At 50.8% G+C, this 18,823-nt stretch overlaps 1 protein-coding gene and 1 long non-coding RNA gene across 2 annotated transcripts; one reads left to right on the forward strand and one right to left on the reverse strand.

The window, feature by feature from the left end:
• Positions 1-6,958: 6,958 nt before the first annotated feature.
• Positions 6,959-8,769, forward strand: LOC138921273 (uncharacterized). The gene is made up of 2 exons (XR_011433719.1): positions 6,959-7,209; positions 7,563-8,769. It is a non-coding gene; the product is annotated as an uncharacterized lncRNA (long non-coding RNA).
• A 6,165-nt stretch (positions 8,770-14,934) lies between these two features.
• LOC111771032 (sterile alpha motif domain-containing protein 1-like) lies at positions 14,935-17,503 on the reverse strand. Its single transcript, XM_023631324.2, has 2 exons — positions 15,913-17,503; positions 14,935-15,719 (listed from the first exon to the last, which is right to left on the reverse strand). The coding sequence occupies exons 1-2, from the start codon at positions 16,941-16,943 to the stop codon at positions 15,542-15,544; spliced, it is 1,209 nt and encodes a 402-aa protein (XP_023487092.2). The 5' UTR covers positions 16,944-17,503; the 3' UTR covers positions 14,935-15,541.
• Positions 17,504-18,823: the final 1,320 nt, after the last annotated feature.

Genomic DNA, 18,823 nt, shown 5'->3' on the forward strand with positions numbered 1-18,823 from the left:
CTTCACACACCGTACATTCAGGGCAGGACTTAAGGACTGAATTCAGAGTGACGAAGGTGGTCTGGTCACCACAGGGATGGCAGACAGGCCCCCAGTGCAGCAGGAGGGGCCCACGCACCTCACAGGGTGAGGATGCAGGCGGGGAGTGGGCGCAATGTCAGAGCGATGGTCCAGGGAGGCACAGTGCATGGGGCCCACAAATATGTTTTAATTTTAACATCTTTTAGAATTAGAAGAAAAAACTGACTATAATAATAATGAGATATAATGATGACTTCAGCTTGGATTATATTCATCTTTATACCAATGCAGTCATAAAATATAATTTTTAATATTTATGGAGGAAGGACCATGAAAGTCATGATGGGGCCTTGGGCTGGTCCGGTTTGTCCCAGGACAAAGGGTCAGATGTCTGGCTCCAGGGGGGCCTTTGGGGGCCATCTGGGTGCCCTGTGAATCTGTCTTCTCTGAAGGCCAGCCGGGATGGGTTGGCACTGCCTGCTGTGAAGAGGGGCCAGGGCCCTCTCATGTGTGTGCATGTTCCTGTGCATACATATGTGTTTTACAAAGGATTCCCACACACATGAGTGTGCAAGACCTAATTATCAAGACGGGTGAACACAAGCCTGCGTCAGGTGTGGCCAGGAGGGCCTGGTGTTCCTGGCCCTTGGGTGAGGGGTTGTCACTGGGTGGGGAGACAACAGTGGCGTCTTCTAGCCATTGTCTCCCTGGGAGAAAGCAGGCTGCGAGGCCCCTTCACAGCCCACCCGCCATACCCACAGCCCAGCCCGGCTCTATCCAGTAGACACGTAAGGTGAGCCGCAAATGCAGCCACATCTGTAATCGAATGTGTTCTAGTAGCCACATTTTTTAAAAAGTAAAAATGAGTGCAATTCACTTTAATTATACAATTTATTTTATCTAATATATATCCAAAACAGTGTATTTCAATGTGTAATTAATATGAAATTATTAATGAGATGTTTCACCTTTTTTTCATACTACGTCTTTGAAACCCAGAGTTCAGATGGACTCTCCGAATTTCAAAGTCTCGATTTCCACATGTAGCATGTGGTCAGGGGCTGCTTTATTGGGCAGTACAGGTTTAGCTGGTCCCCAAGCTGTGTGTCATGTTGTCCCTGTCCGTGTCCCCCACCCCCCACCCCCCGCCTAGAGCTGGGGAGACTGATTTTTCTGCTTTTTTGCTGGTCGCCCTTCTTGACCAGAGTAAAGGACAGTTCCCCTGCTAGTCAGGCCCCCAGCAGCCCTGAGAGCTGAAAGAAAGGGTGTTGAGGCTGCAAGTTTCCAGGACGAGGGGGGACTGCTGTAAAAGGTTCTTCGGCCGTGCTCCCAGACGCCAGGGGGATGGTACAAAGGGTTGGCTTCAGGGTACAATAGTGGGGCGGTTAGTCACAGTGCCGGGCAGCGGGCAGGCAGACAGAGCTCCCTGTGTCTGCGCCTGTTCGGGCTGGGCCCTGCAGCCCAATTTCCCGGCCGGCTTCCCATCCCTGCCCTACTCCCCGATTAACCCCCTGCTGCCCGCTGCCTACCTGGCCGCCTGGCTGGGACATCCTTACCAGGCTCTGGTTTCTATCAGCCAGCCTAGCCAGAGGCAAACTCCTTCTAGAAGCCGGCCTCAGGCCTGCATGATTTCATTGGCATCTCTTGGGAAGGAGGAGTTGTAACAGCTCCGTCACCGTGGCTGTGCAGCCTTTGCAGCTCGAGGAAGGGTTTTCGTACGAGTTAGGGCGCCCTGTGTGCTTGGCTCCCTGCTTAAAGATCTCAGCAGCATTGGAGAGTATTCAGCAAGGGCTGTGCATTTCTGGAAACAATGAAAAGCCAAAACTGTGAAAAATTAAGGAGTGGCCCCGAAGCTGGTGCCTGCACTGCATGTTTTAAAGGGAGAAGCCTGATATAAATATTTTAATCCTGTGCATAGTTAGATGGATAAGATAAAATAAATTGGTCATGTCCCAGCCCTGTCTGGGGATACTTTGAAAGCAGGACTTCTGTCAGCATTTGCTATTTAGTAGTTACGGTTAAAATCTGCCCTTCTAAGTTGTAATCCTAGCGTCTCAAAGATGGAATTAGCTGTTTGTTGTGATTTGACAGTTAAATTATTAACACGGGGAGACAGTAACTGCCCCCCAAAAAGGTGTAAAACGCAGTTAACAGTCTCTCTCTCTCTTTAATTTAAAAATTATCTGTGCAGAGATTCTGTATTTTGGCTTTTCTTTGCTAAATTAAAGTGGCATGTGTTTTTATTGTAGAAGGCAGGGATGGTTTGCTGTGCCCTGTGTGAGGGGGGCAAGCAAAATAAAGACTCTTGAAAATGTGCCCATCTACTTAACAGCTTAAAAATTCCGAGTGCCAGGCATTTTTCTTGGAGGAAATAAATGTCTCCAATTTATGCATCTTACCTGTTGATTACATTTTGTGATTTAATCCTTGCCTCAAACTGAGGATGTCTTTGGAATAGAAGAAGCCTGGGTCTGTGGTCCACGAGATGTGGTTCTGTCTGTTAAAAATCACAGAACACTGACTCCAGGCCCTGTCCCCTCTTCGGACGGAACTCGGTCTGTGTGCCACAGCTCATCCCACCTCTGCCTCCAGAGGACAGGCGATGGGAGACATATGTTCCGCTCACATCATTTTGTTCTCATTTATTTTAAACCAGTTAAGATGATTTTAGCACAAAGAGTGGTGTATCTTACTTGCCTTCTGAGAGCCATTGGATTTTCAAGCTGGAGTACAATTTTTTTTCAAAATCCAAATTTAGAAATTGCCTTTTAGAGTAGAAAATAGCATGCTGATTTGCCTTTTAACTCACTTTTAAAGAAAGATACTTAAGATAAATACGTTTGATTTGTAGATTTGTTCCCAGCCATTGTTATCAAGGGGCTGGAAATGACCCGTTTTTAAAAAAATAAGAGAAAGTGTGTTCGCACACCGGTAGAATGAGTTCTTCTGGGGTGGACTCAAGCCCCAGAGGTTCCACAGACGTGGGCGTGAGTCACTGTCCTTTCCGTGTTCTTTCCTTCCCTGGAGGAGTGTGGCATTTGGCTCTAATGTCATCGTGTGAAAAAGACAGTCCCTGCCTGGCCAAGGCGTCGGCACACCTCAGCCTTGACACTTCCTGGTGCGACTGGCACGCTGGAGCACACCTCTCGAGTGATAAACAGAGCCTATGCAAATACTATCATTTTAAAGCAAACCCAACAAAATCTTCACTAATTGCAGTTCTGCCCTGGCTGCAGGCACCTCCTCCAGTAATGGGAAAAAAAAAAAAAAATGGAATAACGGGAAACACACTAGATGCCTGGGGAAAATGTCTCCCCTGCAGGAGCCGGGATCTGAGGTCTGGGAGCTGCCTCGGGGACCTGGGAGATCCAAAGCCTCCATGCAAGGCCTGGGACTCTTCAGTTTGCTCTTCCAAGCCTCAGTTTCCCAGATGTGAAATGAGAAGAAAAGGGTCCCTCGCAGCCCACCGTGAAGGCTTGCTGCAGGAATATGACAACGGCAGCCAATGTTTGCCTAGCAAAGCTGGCCGGTTTCATTTTCTGTTTGAGAGTGTTTCTCTAAAGGGTACAGTGCTAGAGACACGTGAACTACCGTTATCATCTGAATAACTTTCCTGGCAATATATGATGATGATTATTTATGTTAAACTCATAAATATTAAAAGGAATTCATTTTATTCTTATAATGAATTATATCGGTTTTACTTAAAATAACTATAGTTGTATCGGTTGTATCCTTTTCTGATTATGAAAGCAATATAGGGTCATTGTAGGAAATTTGGAAAAGGCAGAAAACTGCTTGTAAGGGGAAGATGGTTCAGCATCCTCCCCATTCAAGCTCTGGTCACATTTCCACGTATTTCCTTCCAGGCTTTCTTCTCTGCCTTGTCGATTCTTATAGCATCTATTTTCGGATAACTCCGTGACACTTTTCGGCGGGGTCCTCCTGTCCTCTTGGCGCTTCTGTCTTTCAGGGGCAGTTCCTCCTCACTGGCCTGCAGGCTGCCTCCTTTAGGCAAGCCGGGCACAGGCCCTGGTGTTCGGGGAGAAGACCTCAGGCTCCCTGGTACCCAGCCTTCTTCCCCTGCTGTTGTGGGAGCTGTGTCGGGGCAGGCCAGACAGACTCCGAACACAGCCCCATGGCAGAGCCCAGGCTGACTCAGGACGTCGGGGAGAAGGGGCGAGTGGCATAAGACACAGCCTCTGGCAGGGCCCAAGCCGTGGAGATGGAGAGAGCCGGGCAGGAGAGGGTAGGGAGGTGGCAGACGGCGGGAATGTTGCAACATGTGGGCAGTGGTGAAAGGCAGGCCTGAGGTTTGAATTCTCGGCAAAGAAAGCCACTTGGGCCGAATGGGATGTGCTATTTCTTAGACGAGTAGAGTGACATCAGAACTGTTGAGATAATGTTTTCAAGGTGTTCAGCTTTATAGTCCTGACTTAGACCCACTAAGCAGTTGGGGGTTAGTGCCAAGGGACTTGGTAGAAACAGGCCAGCTTTTTCGTGCAAGGGCACAATTCCCGAACTCTGTGTCGCAATCAGGCATGTGCCTCGGCTGTTCCCACAAATCCGTCAGGCAAAAGTTCCACATCACCAGGCCTCTGGAGGGAAACAAACCGATTTCCATATTGCTTTCTGGAGTAACTGTGACCTGACAGGAATTCTAGAATTTCCAAGTTCATTTCTGATAGGATAAATGGAGTCTGTGGGGTCTGCCTTAACCTCCTTAGAATAATACAGCAGCGTCAATGTCTTAACAACAGATCACTAGAGATTTATTAGTAACCCACACTGCAGACAAACTTCACAGGCAAAGCCATTGGTTGTAGTGTTAGTTATAGGAGAGAAATTATTAGCAAGAGATGAAATCTGGAATAATAGGGAATGCTGGGGTAAATTATCACATAACAAAATAAGGGAATATTTTGTCACTGTTAAAATGCTGTTGACAAAGAGTTTGTAAGGGTATGGGGACGTATGGATACAACATTTCACAAACGGTAAATATGTATGTAAATTATGTAATTGTATGCATATGTTCACTGTTGGGAAGGAAACACAATAGAATATTATTTCTGGATAATGGCGTGTAGGTGAATCTTCCTTTTTCCATGTATTTTATACTTGAATTATTTATATTTTATACTCACTACTTAAATTATTTTAAATATCTATCTTTATATTTTACTCTGAAATTATTTAGCCTTTGCTCTGTCTTCTCTAAACACGTGGTATTTTTATAAGCAGGAAAAAAAATTTTTAAAGGCTCGTGAGTAGAAATATACACAAATGGCATATTTTTCTCCAAAGAGCAATGGATAGATGGCATGTAGCAGAAATATTCGTTAGGCAACGAATATGAACAGTAAGTAAATATTTTTCGTTCTCTTATAAAAGATTCGTACACTGATAGATGATTAATCAAACACTGCATGGGTTCCCTTAACCAAACATATGTACTTGCACAACTCAGGCATAAGAATCTCAATTAAGATTTTGTGTGAACTTAAGAAGTGTTTTTGTCTCCTAAACAATAGCACTAAGAAGGAAAAAAAGGCATTTTCGTTATTCTTGGATACTTGGTCGGATGACCACCCTCCCATGGTTAGACTTTATGCTCAGTTTTGAGGTTGTGCTTTCTGCTTTTACTGTTTGGTGTTTAAAGGCAATTTAAAAGATTCTGCAGGGTCATATCTGGAGAAGTATATGGATCTTGGATTCATAATACCACATGATAAACTGTGGTCTTTGGGTGGAAATCTTAGGGGTTTATTTATACTCATCATTTGCCTTCTTTAAAAAAAGAACGAAAAAAATTTTTCCCCCAGTTTGTACTTCCCAGGACTTCTGTATCTCAAAATATTTTTCTGCACACTTAAGTCACCTGCTGATTCAGGGCCAGGGGTGCATCGCTTGTGTCAAGATAAGACACAAGAATTTTCCTTTTTAACCATAATGCTATAGGATTTTGTGATATGGAAAAATCTGTCCATGTTTCCATCTAAAATAGTTGAGCCTTCCAGCAAGTGCCATTTGCTTCCCGGTGAAATGAATTCCCGGGACCAGCAGCGTTGGGAAGGGTCGAATCTTTAACATGCAGGGGGGTTCGGGAAATATCAGTGCCCTGGTTGGCTTCAAAGGCCGGCGGGGGGCTCTCAGAGAGACCCCTGCTCGGGCTGCACGAGGCGCAGGTGAGCCGGACCAGCGGGGACCCGCCGTCGAGCGCAGAGCCCCCGCCAGGACGCGCGCGCCGCTCACCGCGCAGGCCCGGCCGGCGCAGCCTCAGTTTCCCCGGCTCCTCGGCGGGCGGGGCCGGCGGGGACCCGGGCCGGGAGGGACCGTGCGCGAGGCCGGCCCGGGAGGCGCCGGCTGGGAGGTCCCGCGGCCTCGGGGGCGCGACCCTCTAATCCGCTTTAGTCAATATATTGTGCGCTTTCCTTGGGCAAAGTAAACAGGGCGGGCGGACAAAGCGGCGGCCGCCGGCCCGCGACTCCCTGACCCCGGGGTCGCGCCCTTTGTTCGCCCTCAATGGGGCCGCCCCCCGCCGCCCGCCCGCGGCTAATTGGGGCGCGTGCCGCCGCCGCCCGCCCGGCCTGGGCGCGGACGCCGAGTCGGACCCCAGATCCCGGACCCCGACCTTCGCCTGATGCAGACTTGGCCGGGCCCCCGATTCAGACTCCAGGCCTCGGTTCGGACCCGGCCCCCGGCCCGCGTGGACCCGGCCGCAGGCTCAGACGTCAGGCCCCTCGCCCCCCTGGATGCGGACCCCAGGCCTCAGACCTGAGGCCGACCCGGCCCGGCTCTGGCCCCTCCCTCGTCCGGCCCCCTGCCCGCCACCCTGGGCCGCGAGCCCGGGGCCTGCCTGGAGGAGGCGCGCGGGGCCCTCCCCGCCCCGCCCGGACCCGCCCTGACCAGCCTAGCCCTGGCCGGCCTCCCGCCCCGGTGGCGGACGCGCCTGTCCCGCAGACGGACCTCAAGCAGCCACGGCGGCCACGGGGGCTGCCTGTCACCCAGCGCGGGGTGAGGGGGCAGCAGCAACACTGCTGCCCCGGGGCCCACGTCGGGAGCAGCGGGAGGCGCCTCTGCAGGGCCCTTGAGGACCTCCGCCAGCCCGGTGGTGGCCCAGAGAAGAGAGGCCGACGGTGTCTGTTTTGCTTTCTTTGCTGTTTATTTCCGCTGGGAGTCCGGCAGGTGGGAAAGAAGAGGGGCCGGGGAAAGCAGAATCCCCGGGGAGGGAGGACAGGACCCCCCCAGACACCCTTTCTGTGTGGACTCTCCCTCAACCCTTCTTTTCCCTCCACGTCACAGCCTGTCCAGAGGCTGGGGTAGTTCTGGGCAAGCCCGGGGATGCCCGTGGGTGAAGGCAGTTGACACTCAGTTCCGGCCTTGACTATTCCTTGTCCTCTGGGTTCTTTGTTTTTTCCTCAAATGCTGGACAAGGTTATAATTTTTATCCCAAGAAGCTTTTGAGACTTAGCTCCTTGTAACTTTTTTTTCCCAAGGGTTTTGCCTGTTTTTTTAAAAGCACTTTCTCTTGTAATTAGGTGCGAAAAGGAAGCAAGAGAAAGGGGTCTTGGAAGCCTTTGCCCTTGAAGACGGACTGAGTAGCTTCCAATTCTTGGCCAAGCCAGGCAAGGCCCTCTGGCCCAGTCTTCATTTACTTCATTGTTTTGTTCACCTGGCTTTGCCAGGGAGACTTTTAAAAATGTTGTTTGTTTCTGAGCTGGTCATTTGTGGGGTGGAATATTCTAGTGCGGAATTTGGCTCTGGGAAGACTCGGTGTTCTGGAGTCACCGGGCAGTGTCTTGCTCTCCTGAGGACGAGCCTGGGGTGGGGGTCCTGCGTGTGCCACGAGTTGGAAGGAGCAGGTGCATCAGTAAATGTTAGGGGTGGTGCTAATCTGCCGGAACGGGAGCCCTCTGGAGACGTGCCCTGCTCTTGTGGCCTTCCATAGACCTCTTCCCCAAACACCCCAATTCCTCTTTCTTTATCCCTTCCTCACTGTCCTTCCTCCCACTGTCACAGCGCCCACCTGTCCTTTCTCTTTTCTGAGGAACAATAACTCCATCTGGTCGGCATAGATGTGCCACTGCAGAATGCTGATGTCCGGGCCCGGGACCCTGGCCACGCTCCGGGAGAGAACCGCCACGGTGAGGCTCTCCGCAGGGAGCCATTCATCAGCCCTTTCCTTGCTGACATGAGACTTTGAGATTTCCCCAGGTCGTCCTCGTCACCCGCTCGGTCTTTTACGCTGAGACCACGGGCAGGGGCCTGCCAGGTTCACAGAGGCCCAGAAGCAGAGTGGGGCTCAGGTGGGGCTCAGAGCCCCCCTGGCTGCTTGGCGGGGAGCCCCTGGTTGCGGGGCGCTGACGCCCCAGCAGAAAGGGCAGTGGACAGAGAGCGTCGTGACCCTTCAGCTCAGGCGAGGCGGCTTTGTTACGAGGACTCTGGCAGGCCCAGCAGGGAGCTCGAGTCTGCGATTTTACACCGGAGATGGACTCGTCCCAGCCCAGTTTTGAGGGGGTGATCAGGATGCACCTGGCAGGGAAGGGTGGACACCTTGGATGACCGGCCGGCTGCGGGGGAGGGGGGTGCGAAGCTGGCCGGCTGAAGGCTGTTCCGAGACCCACGTTTCAATGGGGCTCTGTTTTGCCTGGGAACGGTTCTTACCTATGAAATAAGCCTATGTGTGTATGAGTGCGAAGAAGTGGGTGGTGATATTTTTCTTAAAAAAAAGGCAAAAATAACAAAGTGGCATGTGTGCTTGGGGGTCCCAGGTCTGTGCAATTTTGGGCCAAGTCGCTGCTTCCCCTCTTGGGCCTCGGTTTCCCTGGCCTGTAAGGAGATGTGACAATTCTGGTTCTGTCTTCCTCTCGGGTATCACTTTAGGAAAAACCCTCGCTGTGAGGCTGTTGTTTTGTGCTTAAAATGTTAGCGACTCACGTGGCACCTAGCACTTACAAATGCTTGGGAGTTTGTGTTGATTTGAACTGTATCGAAATCCTCTGCAGTGGCTGTCAGAAGGGTATGGGCCGAGCATGAGAAATTGAGCAAGATAAAGAGCATGCCAGTCCCCTCAAGGCCTTTGACAATGACAACAAGATGGCCCCCAACTTGGGGGATTGGATCTGATGGTTTGGAGGCCCTCCTTTTCCTGGCTTGTACACCTCGGAACCCTGAATGTTTATCCTAAGGTCCAAGGCCAGACTCTGTCTGCAGCCGCGCCCAGCCTGGCTAGGGTAAGGGTCCGAGTGCCCAAACCTGTACCCAGTCCACCCAATTTGACCTCAGGCTCAAGGGGTCAGGCTCAAGTGGCTTCCAGAGCGTCTGGGCAGAGAGTGCACACCTCAGCCCCGGGCCCCTTGCCTCACCCCCCCCAACGCCGAATGGCTGCTTTGTGCTAACGACGATGAGTGAGGTCAGCTTGGTTTGCCCTTCACAAAATTTCGTACTGCAGGGGAAGTTTTCTTGCATCTGAGGTCCATCCTTGTTATCTACAGCAGGTTCTGTTTTCACCGGCTTTGGTGTTTGTATGTGTGTACTGAAAAAGGGAGATGGCGGGTAGGACCTGCCTTTGCTGGGCTGGGGGCTCGCCATCAGCCCCTCAAATCCGCCCCAAGCCGTAGGGGCAGCAAAACTTTTGTTTCTTTACACACATACATACTCAAGTGCATACACATGCGCGCGCACACGCCTCCCAGGATATTATCCTCGTGTTGCTAACATTTAATGTTCTAATATTAAAGTTTGAGGCACCAGCAGACTGTCTTGAAAGGCTCATTCAGCCTGTCTGCCTCGGAGCTATTTTATTTATAAGTCTTCTTGTCACGTCAAAGAACTCTGTGTTTCTTGCAGACTGTGTTCGGGTGGTTGAGTGTTTTGGTTTTTGGCTACAGCTGGTTAATTTTTCCGAATCTGTAGATCCAGGTGTGCGTTGAGAAGTTTTTTCCCAGCGCAAGAAGTTTCCCAGTGAGCCTTGGAGTCCTCCTAGAAATTTCCGGCATTCTACGTGTGAGAGACTGCCAGTTTCGGAGAAATTGTGAGAGAGAGGGAAAGAGGCTTGGGTGCCTGCGTCCACTACCTCCGGCTGGACCAGGAGCCTGGGAAGGGCCCTCTTTGGGAGCAGGATCTTGGAGCATATTTAGAATTCAGAGTTGAAAACTGGTTAACGGATAAGATATGAGCAAGGGCGTTAACTTTGATGGTGGTTGACAATCCCTGCCCGTGATCATCGTCAAAAACCGAGCACGGGAGTGAAAATGCCTGTCCGCCTCTCCCATTCTGTTGAAATCCATTTTAAAAATATATGTTCATCATGGGGAAATTATATAGACTCTTATTTTCAAGGTTAATGCCATCCGTTGTCTGATTGCTTACATTACCACTTTCTTTTGGTTAAAAAAAAAACAAACTTCATGTTCTTTTAAAATTGGGAATTACACCGAAAGTTGCTCTATAAATAGCAGGAAACAAAACAGGACAAAAGCAGTGGCTTTCTTTTTTAGTATTTTTCTTTGCGGCTATTAAATATTATCCTGTTTTGCAGTGGTAGATTTAGTTAAGCTATTTCTTCACTTTTTGTAGAAAGGGCATATGTGAAAAATCCCACCTTAACCTTGTCTTTCTGTTAACTGGATCTAAAATCTATGATATTTAGACATAGTCAGGAGAATGAAACTATTACATATTAAAGCAAATTACTCACCTGTGTTGTATGAAATCATATTAGATTTTGTAAAAAATAAAATGAGAATATTTCAATAAATAAGCCCGGCGTGGTCAAATTTCAAACAACTTGTAATTGACCCCCCCCAAAAAAAACCCTCATTCTGCATGTGATTATTTTGCAGGCAGTTTAGGTTTCGTTGCGACCATTTTAAAGAAGTGATCTGTGAAGTTTTGATTTAAAAAAAGTTCTTGCTGTCCCTTGCAATTTGACAATGAACTGTTTGAGTTCTAAATCAGGGTTTATTTCCTTTCCTTTTTTTTCTTTATTCTAGAGGGCTTATAATTTACTTAGCTCACTAAATAACTGTATGACTAAGAAATGATACTGAAGTTCTCATTTCATTTGTGGGGAAGAAAAAAATTAAACTGACTTTCATTAGTATTTCAGCATTATTTAAAACATTTTTAACTAAACATTTGATAGTTTTTAAAGTTTAAAATTGCTTTAAATTTTTCATATCTAAATTCTGCTTAGATGTAATTCAAAAAGCATATGGGGTCATTAAAATAACGACTATTTCAGGCCCCTTAAAGGACTGATATGATGCAAAAATACTTCAAATAAATCAGTGCTTTGCAACTGTGAAAGGAAGGCATTCTTTGGACATTTGAGGAATGAAATGCTTTTCAAATTTTCTGATGTCCTTTCATTTTCGTGGAAATCGGTACCTCCTTCTCCCAGAAACTGTTAAACTCCAAATTCTATATATCTTTAATTGCTAATAAACATTTCCTATAAGTGGCATGATAAATTCTTTAGAAAAATGTTAATTTCTCTAAATTTATGATGATTCCATTTTAGAAATTGCAGGATTGAGAGATTAAAATAAATTCAGCACCCACTTCTCTTTGAAAGGTAATTTTGATTTTTTCAAAATTTAGCTTGTATTGTGCTTTTTCTCATTCCTGATATGAAGCCAAGAATCAAGTTTTGGCATTTGATGTACGCATATAGAACTGGAGATCTTGGCCCGTCAGCCTCAATTCACATTTTCTGATTTGTGTTGTTAGTACATTGGAATGGAAAATATTAATCGTAATTCCTCATCCGTAAGGGGAAAATTTTCATGCCAGCATGTATGTATTACATACAGTATATTTCCATATTTATATATATAATTGAACACATGTTTATCGTAGACGTCTAGTTGTTTTATGTTCTCCTTTATTTGAAAAATAATAACCCCTCAAGAATGCTTTCCGGGTTGTTAGACTTTTTTTTATATATACATACACAGGTAACACATGATGAAAAGTGAATGTGTGGACTTCCAAATTGTGTAAAATATGGTGAAACAGCAGCTCACAGACCGTTTCTAAGCAGACGTGTGATTGCCCAGTTGTGGGGTTACTGCCCATCGGTCAGGAGGGAACAGAGGGCATGCTGTTGATCACTGCCGGCTGCAGGCACTCTAACTGTGTCCTTTCTATTTTTCTAAAAAGGAAAGAAGGTATAGAACTGGTATGGCAGGTGCTGGTTTTTAGAGGGCGAGGGGTTGCTAATGCCTCCTCCTGCCCGGTGCTTTGTTCCGCAAACACGCTTGTCCTGTGGCCAGAGTTTCATTTCTGTTGTTAGTTAACTAATGCCAAGTTTGACATGAAACTGAGTGAACTGAAGCGAAAGATTCGGAAAAACCCTTCATTACGTTTGGAAGGAAGAACCCTTTCTGTGGATGCTGCCTCACTTTTCCTTGCCCAGCCTGAGACCCTGTAAACTCTGTCTGACTTCTGTCTAAGCCAGTCGGCTTCTTTTCCCTCTCCTCTTCCTGAACTATCTGCATAAGAAAACAAAAATGCTTACCCAAGGTGAACTGATGATGATAGGTTTGTGCGTAAATAAGTGAGAGCAAAACTGGACCCTTCGTAAAGTGGGAGTACAAGTGATTACGACATAGGCATGTCAAAATGGAATCCCAAAGCTGCAGACTACTTTGAGACAAAGGCAAAAGAAAAAAAAAATATAGCTTCTTAGCGACTCCTCCAAAGGACGCCTTGGGAGGACTGAAGAAGTGGCATCTTACTCAGGAGCTGCCACCAGCTCGCCATCTCAAATGTCTTGGGCCGGCTTTAAAAACATCATTGTTCTTGGGTGTGCAGGTTGGATGTTCAAAATCAATGTGAAAATGTAAGCTTTCAGTTACGCTCATCCTACTTGCTTTAATTAGACTAGATGCATCTGTTTACGAAGTCCTCGGAATGCCTTGGAGACGAAAAATTTTAAATTATTAAATGTCACTACATTGAGATAAGAAAACCCCGAGTGCCCCCAGCCTTCTGAGGCTGAAGTGCGGCCGAAGCCTGAGCGGGGACGCATGGGCTGGGGGGCATAGCAGGAAGTTGCCGGTTGCATTCCCATTAGGCAGATCTTGGGAGAAATCAGGAAAAAATAACCGTATAAGGCTGATACTATAAACATCCTGGGACAGCAAGAGCCTTCCTATGACTTATTTTTCTGGTGTGGCCCAGAGCTCAGACCAAGTTCTGCCTTCGGGAAACTTGTCCATCATAAGGCTCACCAACAAAGTAAATTTTCCAGGTTTCCTTTTTGATAATTTGAGCACACTTTTTAATATTATTTATTTTGAATAATATAATATGATAGCGAGTTAGAAAAAGACTTTAAAAAACCAACCTGAATGGAATTCCTGAATTCCATTGGAATTACCTGAATCCTATTATTTTCCTTGACTCAAGCAGAATTTGATTTCTGAATTTGCAACCAAATTATATGTAAATTCTTGCCGAGTATAGAGGGGATTAAAAAAAAAACAGTGTGTGTTCTTGAATATTGTTCTGACTCACCCAATTTCTTGTTTTACCGAATAAAAGTTGGGAGGAGGAAAAAGGCATTAAATTAACTTATTACTGTGTGTGAGAGCAAGGAAAGATAAATCAGCTAATAAAAAGGTTAGTAAGCCGGTATGATTATACAATGATTTCAGGTGGAAATTGCAAAGCTAATATCCTGGCATTTAGTCATTGTAATGATACAGTCGTCAAATTTGTATTTGTGCCAATGGAACACAAGTTGTAAGTGGCATAATGGAAGATAATCTCTTTTTCTTTGTGGCTTTTTTAATTCAATGTTTTAATCCACCCATTTAATCACAAAACATATATCACATTAGTTATAATATTTATAGTGTTTAGGAAAGTGATTATAAATAGATTATAGTGTGGTTGGTGGATGCAATATTTTTATGTGTGTGTGAACATATCTCAAAGGTATGCAGTGTTTCCAGAGTTTTGCACTTGGGAACGGTTTTACGTGAGAACAGTAACCATATATTTATTTTCAAAATCCCCGTTCAGTTGTTACCGAGCTTGCTCATTATTTTGGAAAAACAAGATTCGGTATTAAAAGGGCCCGATACTTCTGATGTTTAGATCTTTGCATTCAGCCTAGTTTCAAAGCAGTTTTGTTGTTCTGGAGTCCTCAAGTTTGCTAAACCACAAAATATCTTTAATATGTTTTCTAAAGTAGTTGAGCCATACCGTTAAGATGAGGGACAGGCGGAATTTATAATGGCCGTTAGTGGCTGGGTTCTTCCTTGGTGTGGCCGGAGCAGGAGGAGGGTGATAGCGGGTTCTGTGTGGTTTTTGGGACTGCCCTGCACATACTCATCTCGTGGGGACGTGTTTGCTCACCCTGCACATCCCAGTCGGGCTGGGAATTATAATAGTGAAGAAAATTACAAAGGACTATGCTAGACGAGAGATTGTTTTTCCCTGCGTGCGTATTGCTAGAATGTGGGTATGGCATTCCCGAGGCTCAGACTGCTGAGAGAACCATCTTTTTCTGAGAAAGGAGGAACACAGAATTCCTGGGCTTCCAGCTCTGGACCCCCCTAGCCCTCGAAACTGGGAGAGCCAGCCTGGACCTTCCTCAGGGAAAGAGTGAAACCCACCCCACTGTGAAATCACCCCTGTTTGGGCTGTCTCTGCTCCTTGTCAGCAGCTATGGAAAGTGAAAGTTGGTCAGGATTTCAGTGAAAAGATTAACCGGAAAGCATGTCTACTACATTTTCAAAAGCTGAATTTTCTCATAGGAAAAAAAGCTATCCCTAGAAAGGAGAGGCCACAGTAAGAGTCTAACACCAAGGAAAGCAATTTGGGGAGATTTCTTAATATATCCTGGGTTTTTTTCCCTCCCTCCCTTTCCCGCCTCAAAATCATGTATGTCATAGAGTAGTGGCAGTGGTGTGGGGGTGTCCAGCACAATTCGAGGATGAGGTCCAGGGTGTCTCGAAGGTGGGCCAGTGGGCAGCTGAGGCCCTGGGAGAGCTGCTCCAGCTGCCCCAGCCCAGCCTTGTCCATGTGGCCATTCTCTCTTCCTGAGCAGTGAATCCAACGTGAAGTAGAGTTTCCTGGGAAGCAGGGCACACGAGGAACTTTTGAATTTACCAATGGCATAAAAAGTATATATATTTTTATGACAACGGGGAAGTTTCAATTGGTTGACGGAAATGGCGAGATGTGACGTCAAGGGACATTGGTTAGAATGCCAAGGCCGGCTTGGGGGGTGGGGGGCTGGGGGGGAGACAGGCACAGAAACGTTGGGATGGGGCCCAGGAGGCCTCGTTTCAATTGGGCCCCCGTCGCAGGCGTCTGGGGACAGCCAGGTCCATCTGACTCTGGGCGAGGGCATGCCCAAGCTGGGGGAGGGGGTCCGAGCGCAGTGACCTCGTGTTGGCGTCCCCCAGCACCAGAGGCCCAGGCCGGCCCCTCTGCGGGGAAACCACTCAGGCGCCCCTGCGGAGGCTGCAGGAAAAGCTGCTTCAGCCTCCTTGGCATTCTAACCAGTGTCGGGACCCTGGAGTCCAGCCGGTCGCGGCCCCGGGGAAGGGCGCGGGGAGGAACCGCGCTGCCAGGGGGCAACAGCGTAGTCGTCCGGCTCCGAAAGAGCAAAGCTGCGGCCTAGAACTTCTTCCCGCAGGTCTTGCGCCCTGGGCCAGGGGAGCAGGAAGTTGTCTCTGCGGGGAAGGAAGACAGCGAGCTCGGAGCTGGGCAGCAGCTCTGGGCACGGTGCCCCCGCCCATCCCACGCCTCCCGGGCCACCGTGAGGGCACCCCCCCCATTCGCCAGGCACCTTGCGCACCCCCTCCATCTCTGGGCACTGTGCACTGCCCTCCTCCACTTCACCAGATCCCGGGCACCGTGCCCCACCCTCCACAGGGCCGGCGGTGTCCGGGAAGCCGCCGGGAGGTCGCCCCTGGTGCGCGCCCTGCCCCGGGGAAGCCTGCTGCCACCGTCGACCCCGACCTCTGTCCTGGGACCTCGTCTGGAGATCCATGGCGCACAGCGGCCTCGCAGGGACGAGCCCGGCGACTGTGGCTGCTGTCCGCGGCGCGCACGGGGCTGCGGTCAGGCCAGGGACCGTCGGTCCGCCCGGGATCCCCTAGCCGGGCCCGAGCGTGCGCGCGCGCGCCCTGCTGCCCGCAATCATGGCAGCCGGCGCCTCGGAGCGCAGCCGCCGAGCACGCTTCGGCAGCTGCCTCGGTGCCAGGGCGGCGAGGGCGGGCTAGGGCCGGGGCTTGCGCCTGTCCGCGCCCCTCGGGCGCGCAGGCCCCAGAGGGCGAAGCAGAAAGCTGATGGGTCTCTGCGGAGCGGTGCCCCCTGCCCCGCACGGGCAGGCGGGAGGGGCCGCGGGCCGGGGGCGCGCGGACGGGGAGCGCCCGGGGCGGCATGCCCGCGGGGGCGCGCACGCGGGGCTGCGGGACGAGGCGCGGGGCCCGGGCGGCGAATCCGCTGCTCGCCCCGCCCGCCCCGCCCGCGCGCGCCGGCCCGAAGAGGAGGGTGCGCGGCGGAGGGGGGAAGCGGGAAGGGGCCGCGCCCCGTCCTCGCCCGTAGCGGGCATGGCCGGGGGCCCCGGGAGGCCTCGTTGGTATTCTGGGCACAGCCAAAGTGTTGACCTCCCCTCGGAACAGGGGCGCCAGGGTGCGCGGGCACGGCCACCACCCCCGGGCGGTCTCCCGGAGCTGCGGGGCCCAGAGGCGCCTTGCTCCCCCCACCGTCCCCTCCTCTCCGGGTCTCCCGTACCCCCTCCCCTGCCTCGATCCGGCGGCGAAGGGGTGGGCAGGGAAACGCGCTCTCTGGGACAGGTGCCAACTCCGAGACAAAAGACATAAAATAGGCGGCAACGGGGGAAGCGCGGCCGGCGCGCTCGGGCGGGGACGGAGGCGCCGCGGGGGCCGCATCCTCGGTGCCGACCGGGGAAAGTTTGGGAACTCGCCGCAGCGGCTTCGCAGCGGCGGGGGACGCTCGGGCCGGGCCGCCCTCCGCGCCGCGCTCACCCTCTCCGCGCCGCTGCTGAATAATTCATGGCGCGGCCGCCGGCCATTAGCATGCACCGGGCGCGCGGCGCGTCTGTGCCAAGCCGCCGCCGCCGCATTCGGCGCCCGGGCCGCGCCAGACGAGCGGCCGCGCGGAGGCCGGGCCCGCGCTGTCCCCGCGGTCGCCCGGCGGCGCCCATTGTGCCCTCGGCCCGCGCCGCCCGGCCGCCCCGAGCCCGGCCGCAACCCGCAGCGCGCCCGACGGCCCGGCGCTGCAAGTTGGGGCCCGCGGCGCCGGCCCGCCCGCCCCGGGATGCACGTGAACTTGGAGAAAGTCGCGGGGCGCGCCGGCCCGGACCTCCGCGGCAGGGCGTGGGCGTCCCCCGCCAGGCGCGCTTTCGTTTTCGTCCGGGACAAAGGTCCTCGCGGCGCTGGTCGCAGACACGGAGACCAGGTACTGCGGGCCACTCTTCGTTGAGGTCCGGTCGTTCAATCCAGGAAAGCCGGAGCCGGGAGAAAGAGGAGCGGCGCGATGCGGGACCGGGGAAGTGGGGCCTGGCCGTGCGCTTCGCCGGCGCTGCCCCGGAGCCGTCCCCGCTGCGGAGAGTTGCGGGAGATGGCATCGCTCTGCTCTCTGCCGTTTCGGCGCCTGAAGGAGGGAAGCATTTGGAACCCAGGACTCAGACCGATGACCCAGGGCCTTTGCAGCCGCGGGCACGGCAGCCTAGCGCCGGCTGCTTCCGAGCGCGTTCCTCCAGCAAGGGCACGGCTGTCGACCTGCGCGCCCCGGGTCGCGATCGGGTTCAAGGCGACTCCTGAGAACGGTAAGTGCATTTCTCACTTTCGCTACTTAGTGGCTATTTAAATATTAATGAAGGGATTTCTAAGAAGAGCTCCTCTGTAGGGCAGGCCTTCCACCGACGAGGGGACACACGGACGAGGTCGCTCTGGAACCCGAAGCCGCACCAGCTTTCAAGAACTCCACGGCCGTCGTTAAGATTCTGGAACTTGGAATTTGTGAAATACAGCCGCTCATCTCAGGTGTGCGGGCCGTTTGCCAGAGAGAATTTTGTTGAACACGTAAAATAGCGTTAGCAGGCATCCAAAACAGAATAGAACGAGAAGAGAAAACGTCTGTTTTCAGGTTAGATGTGTTTGCAGGCTTGTTTGGAAGCTACAATTCTTTGTCGAAAAATTGAAGTCTTTCACTCACTTCCGAAATCTTTGCTACTTCTTATTTTTTTCTGCTGGTCCGGCGTTTATGGAGAGCTGATTCCGGGGGGCCCTCGGTCAAGCCTTGGCAGCGATGGGGCCGCTGGAGTGAAAGGCCCTTGTGTGGAAGCTGTTGTTTATGGTGGCATAAAACGAAAAACAACTCATAACTTTTCGTAATAAATCCCCCTTTATAGGTGGCTCACACACAGGCCTGGCCAGCGGCCCTGGGGAGTTTGTGGGGAGCGAGGCAGGGGTGAAGGAATGCGCGTTTGCCGTAATTACAGGGTTTTAAGGTAACGCCGAAATTAATTTCTTCAAAGTTGGGTTTCTGAGGCCACGGCAGTCTCTGCAGGCCAGCACTGTCCTCATTTTATTTTACTTTGTTGGTTCCAGTTATTGGGGATTTTTAAATGCATGTTTGAACTTGCAGGTCCCTCTCCTGTTAAAATGAAACCCATAACTGTGGGGGATTAAGCCCGCTTTTTAATATGATCGTATCGCAGGTGCGATTTCCCCTCCGCACTCCCCCACCTTATTGATGTGGTTTGGGCAACCTTGCTGGGGGCTTTGACCACAAAAAAATAGAGGGA

This window comes from Equus caballus, chromosome 28 (genome assembly GCF_041296265.1).
Source record: "Equus caballus isolate H_3958 breed thoroughbred chromosome 28, TB-T2T, whole genome shotgun sequence".
Taxonomy (NCBI): domain Eukaryota; kingdom Metazoa; phylum Chordata; class Mammalia; order Perissodactyla; family Equidae; genus Equus; species Equus caballus.

Bases quoted from the DNA above. Each gene is read 5' to 3' on its own strand.
- LOC111771032 (XM_023631324.2), bottom strand. From the start codon at position 16,943: ATGCGGCCCCCGCGGCGCCTCCGTCCCCGCCCGAGCGCGCCGGCCGCG. The intron at 15,720-15,912 runs GTGGGGCACGGT...CCTTCCCCGCAG, and splicing joins CACCGCCGGCCCTGTGGAGG to AGACAACTTCCTGCTCCCCT.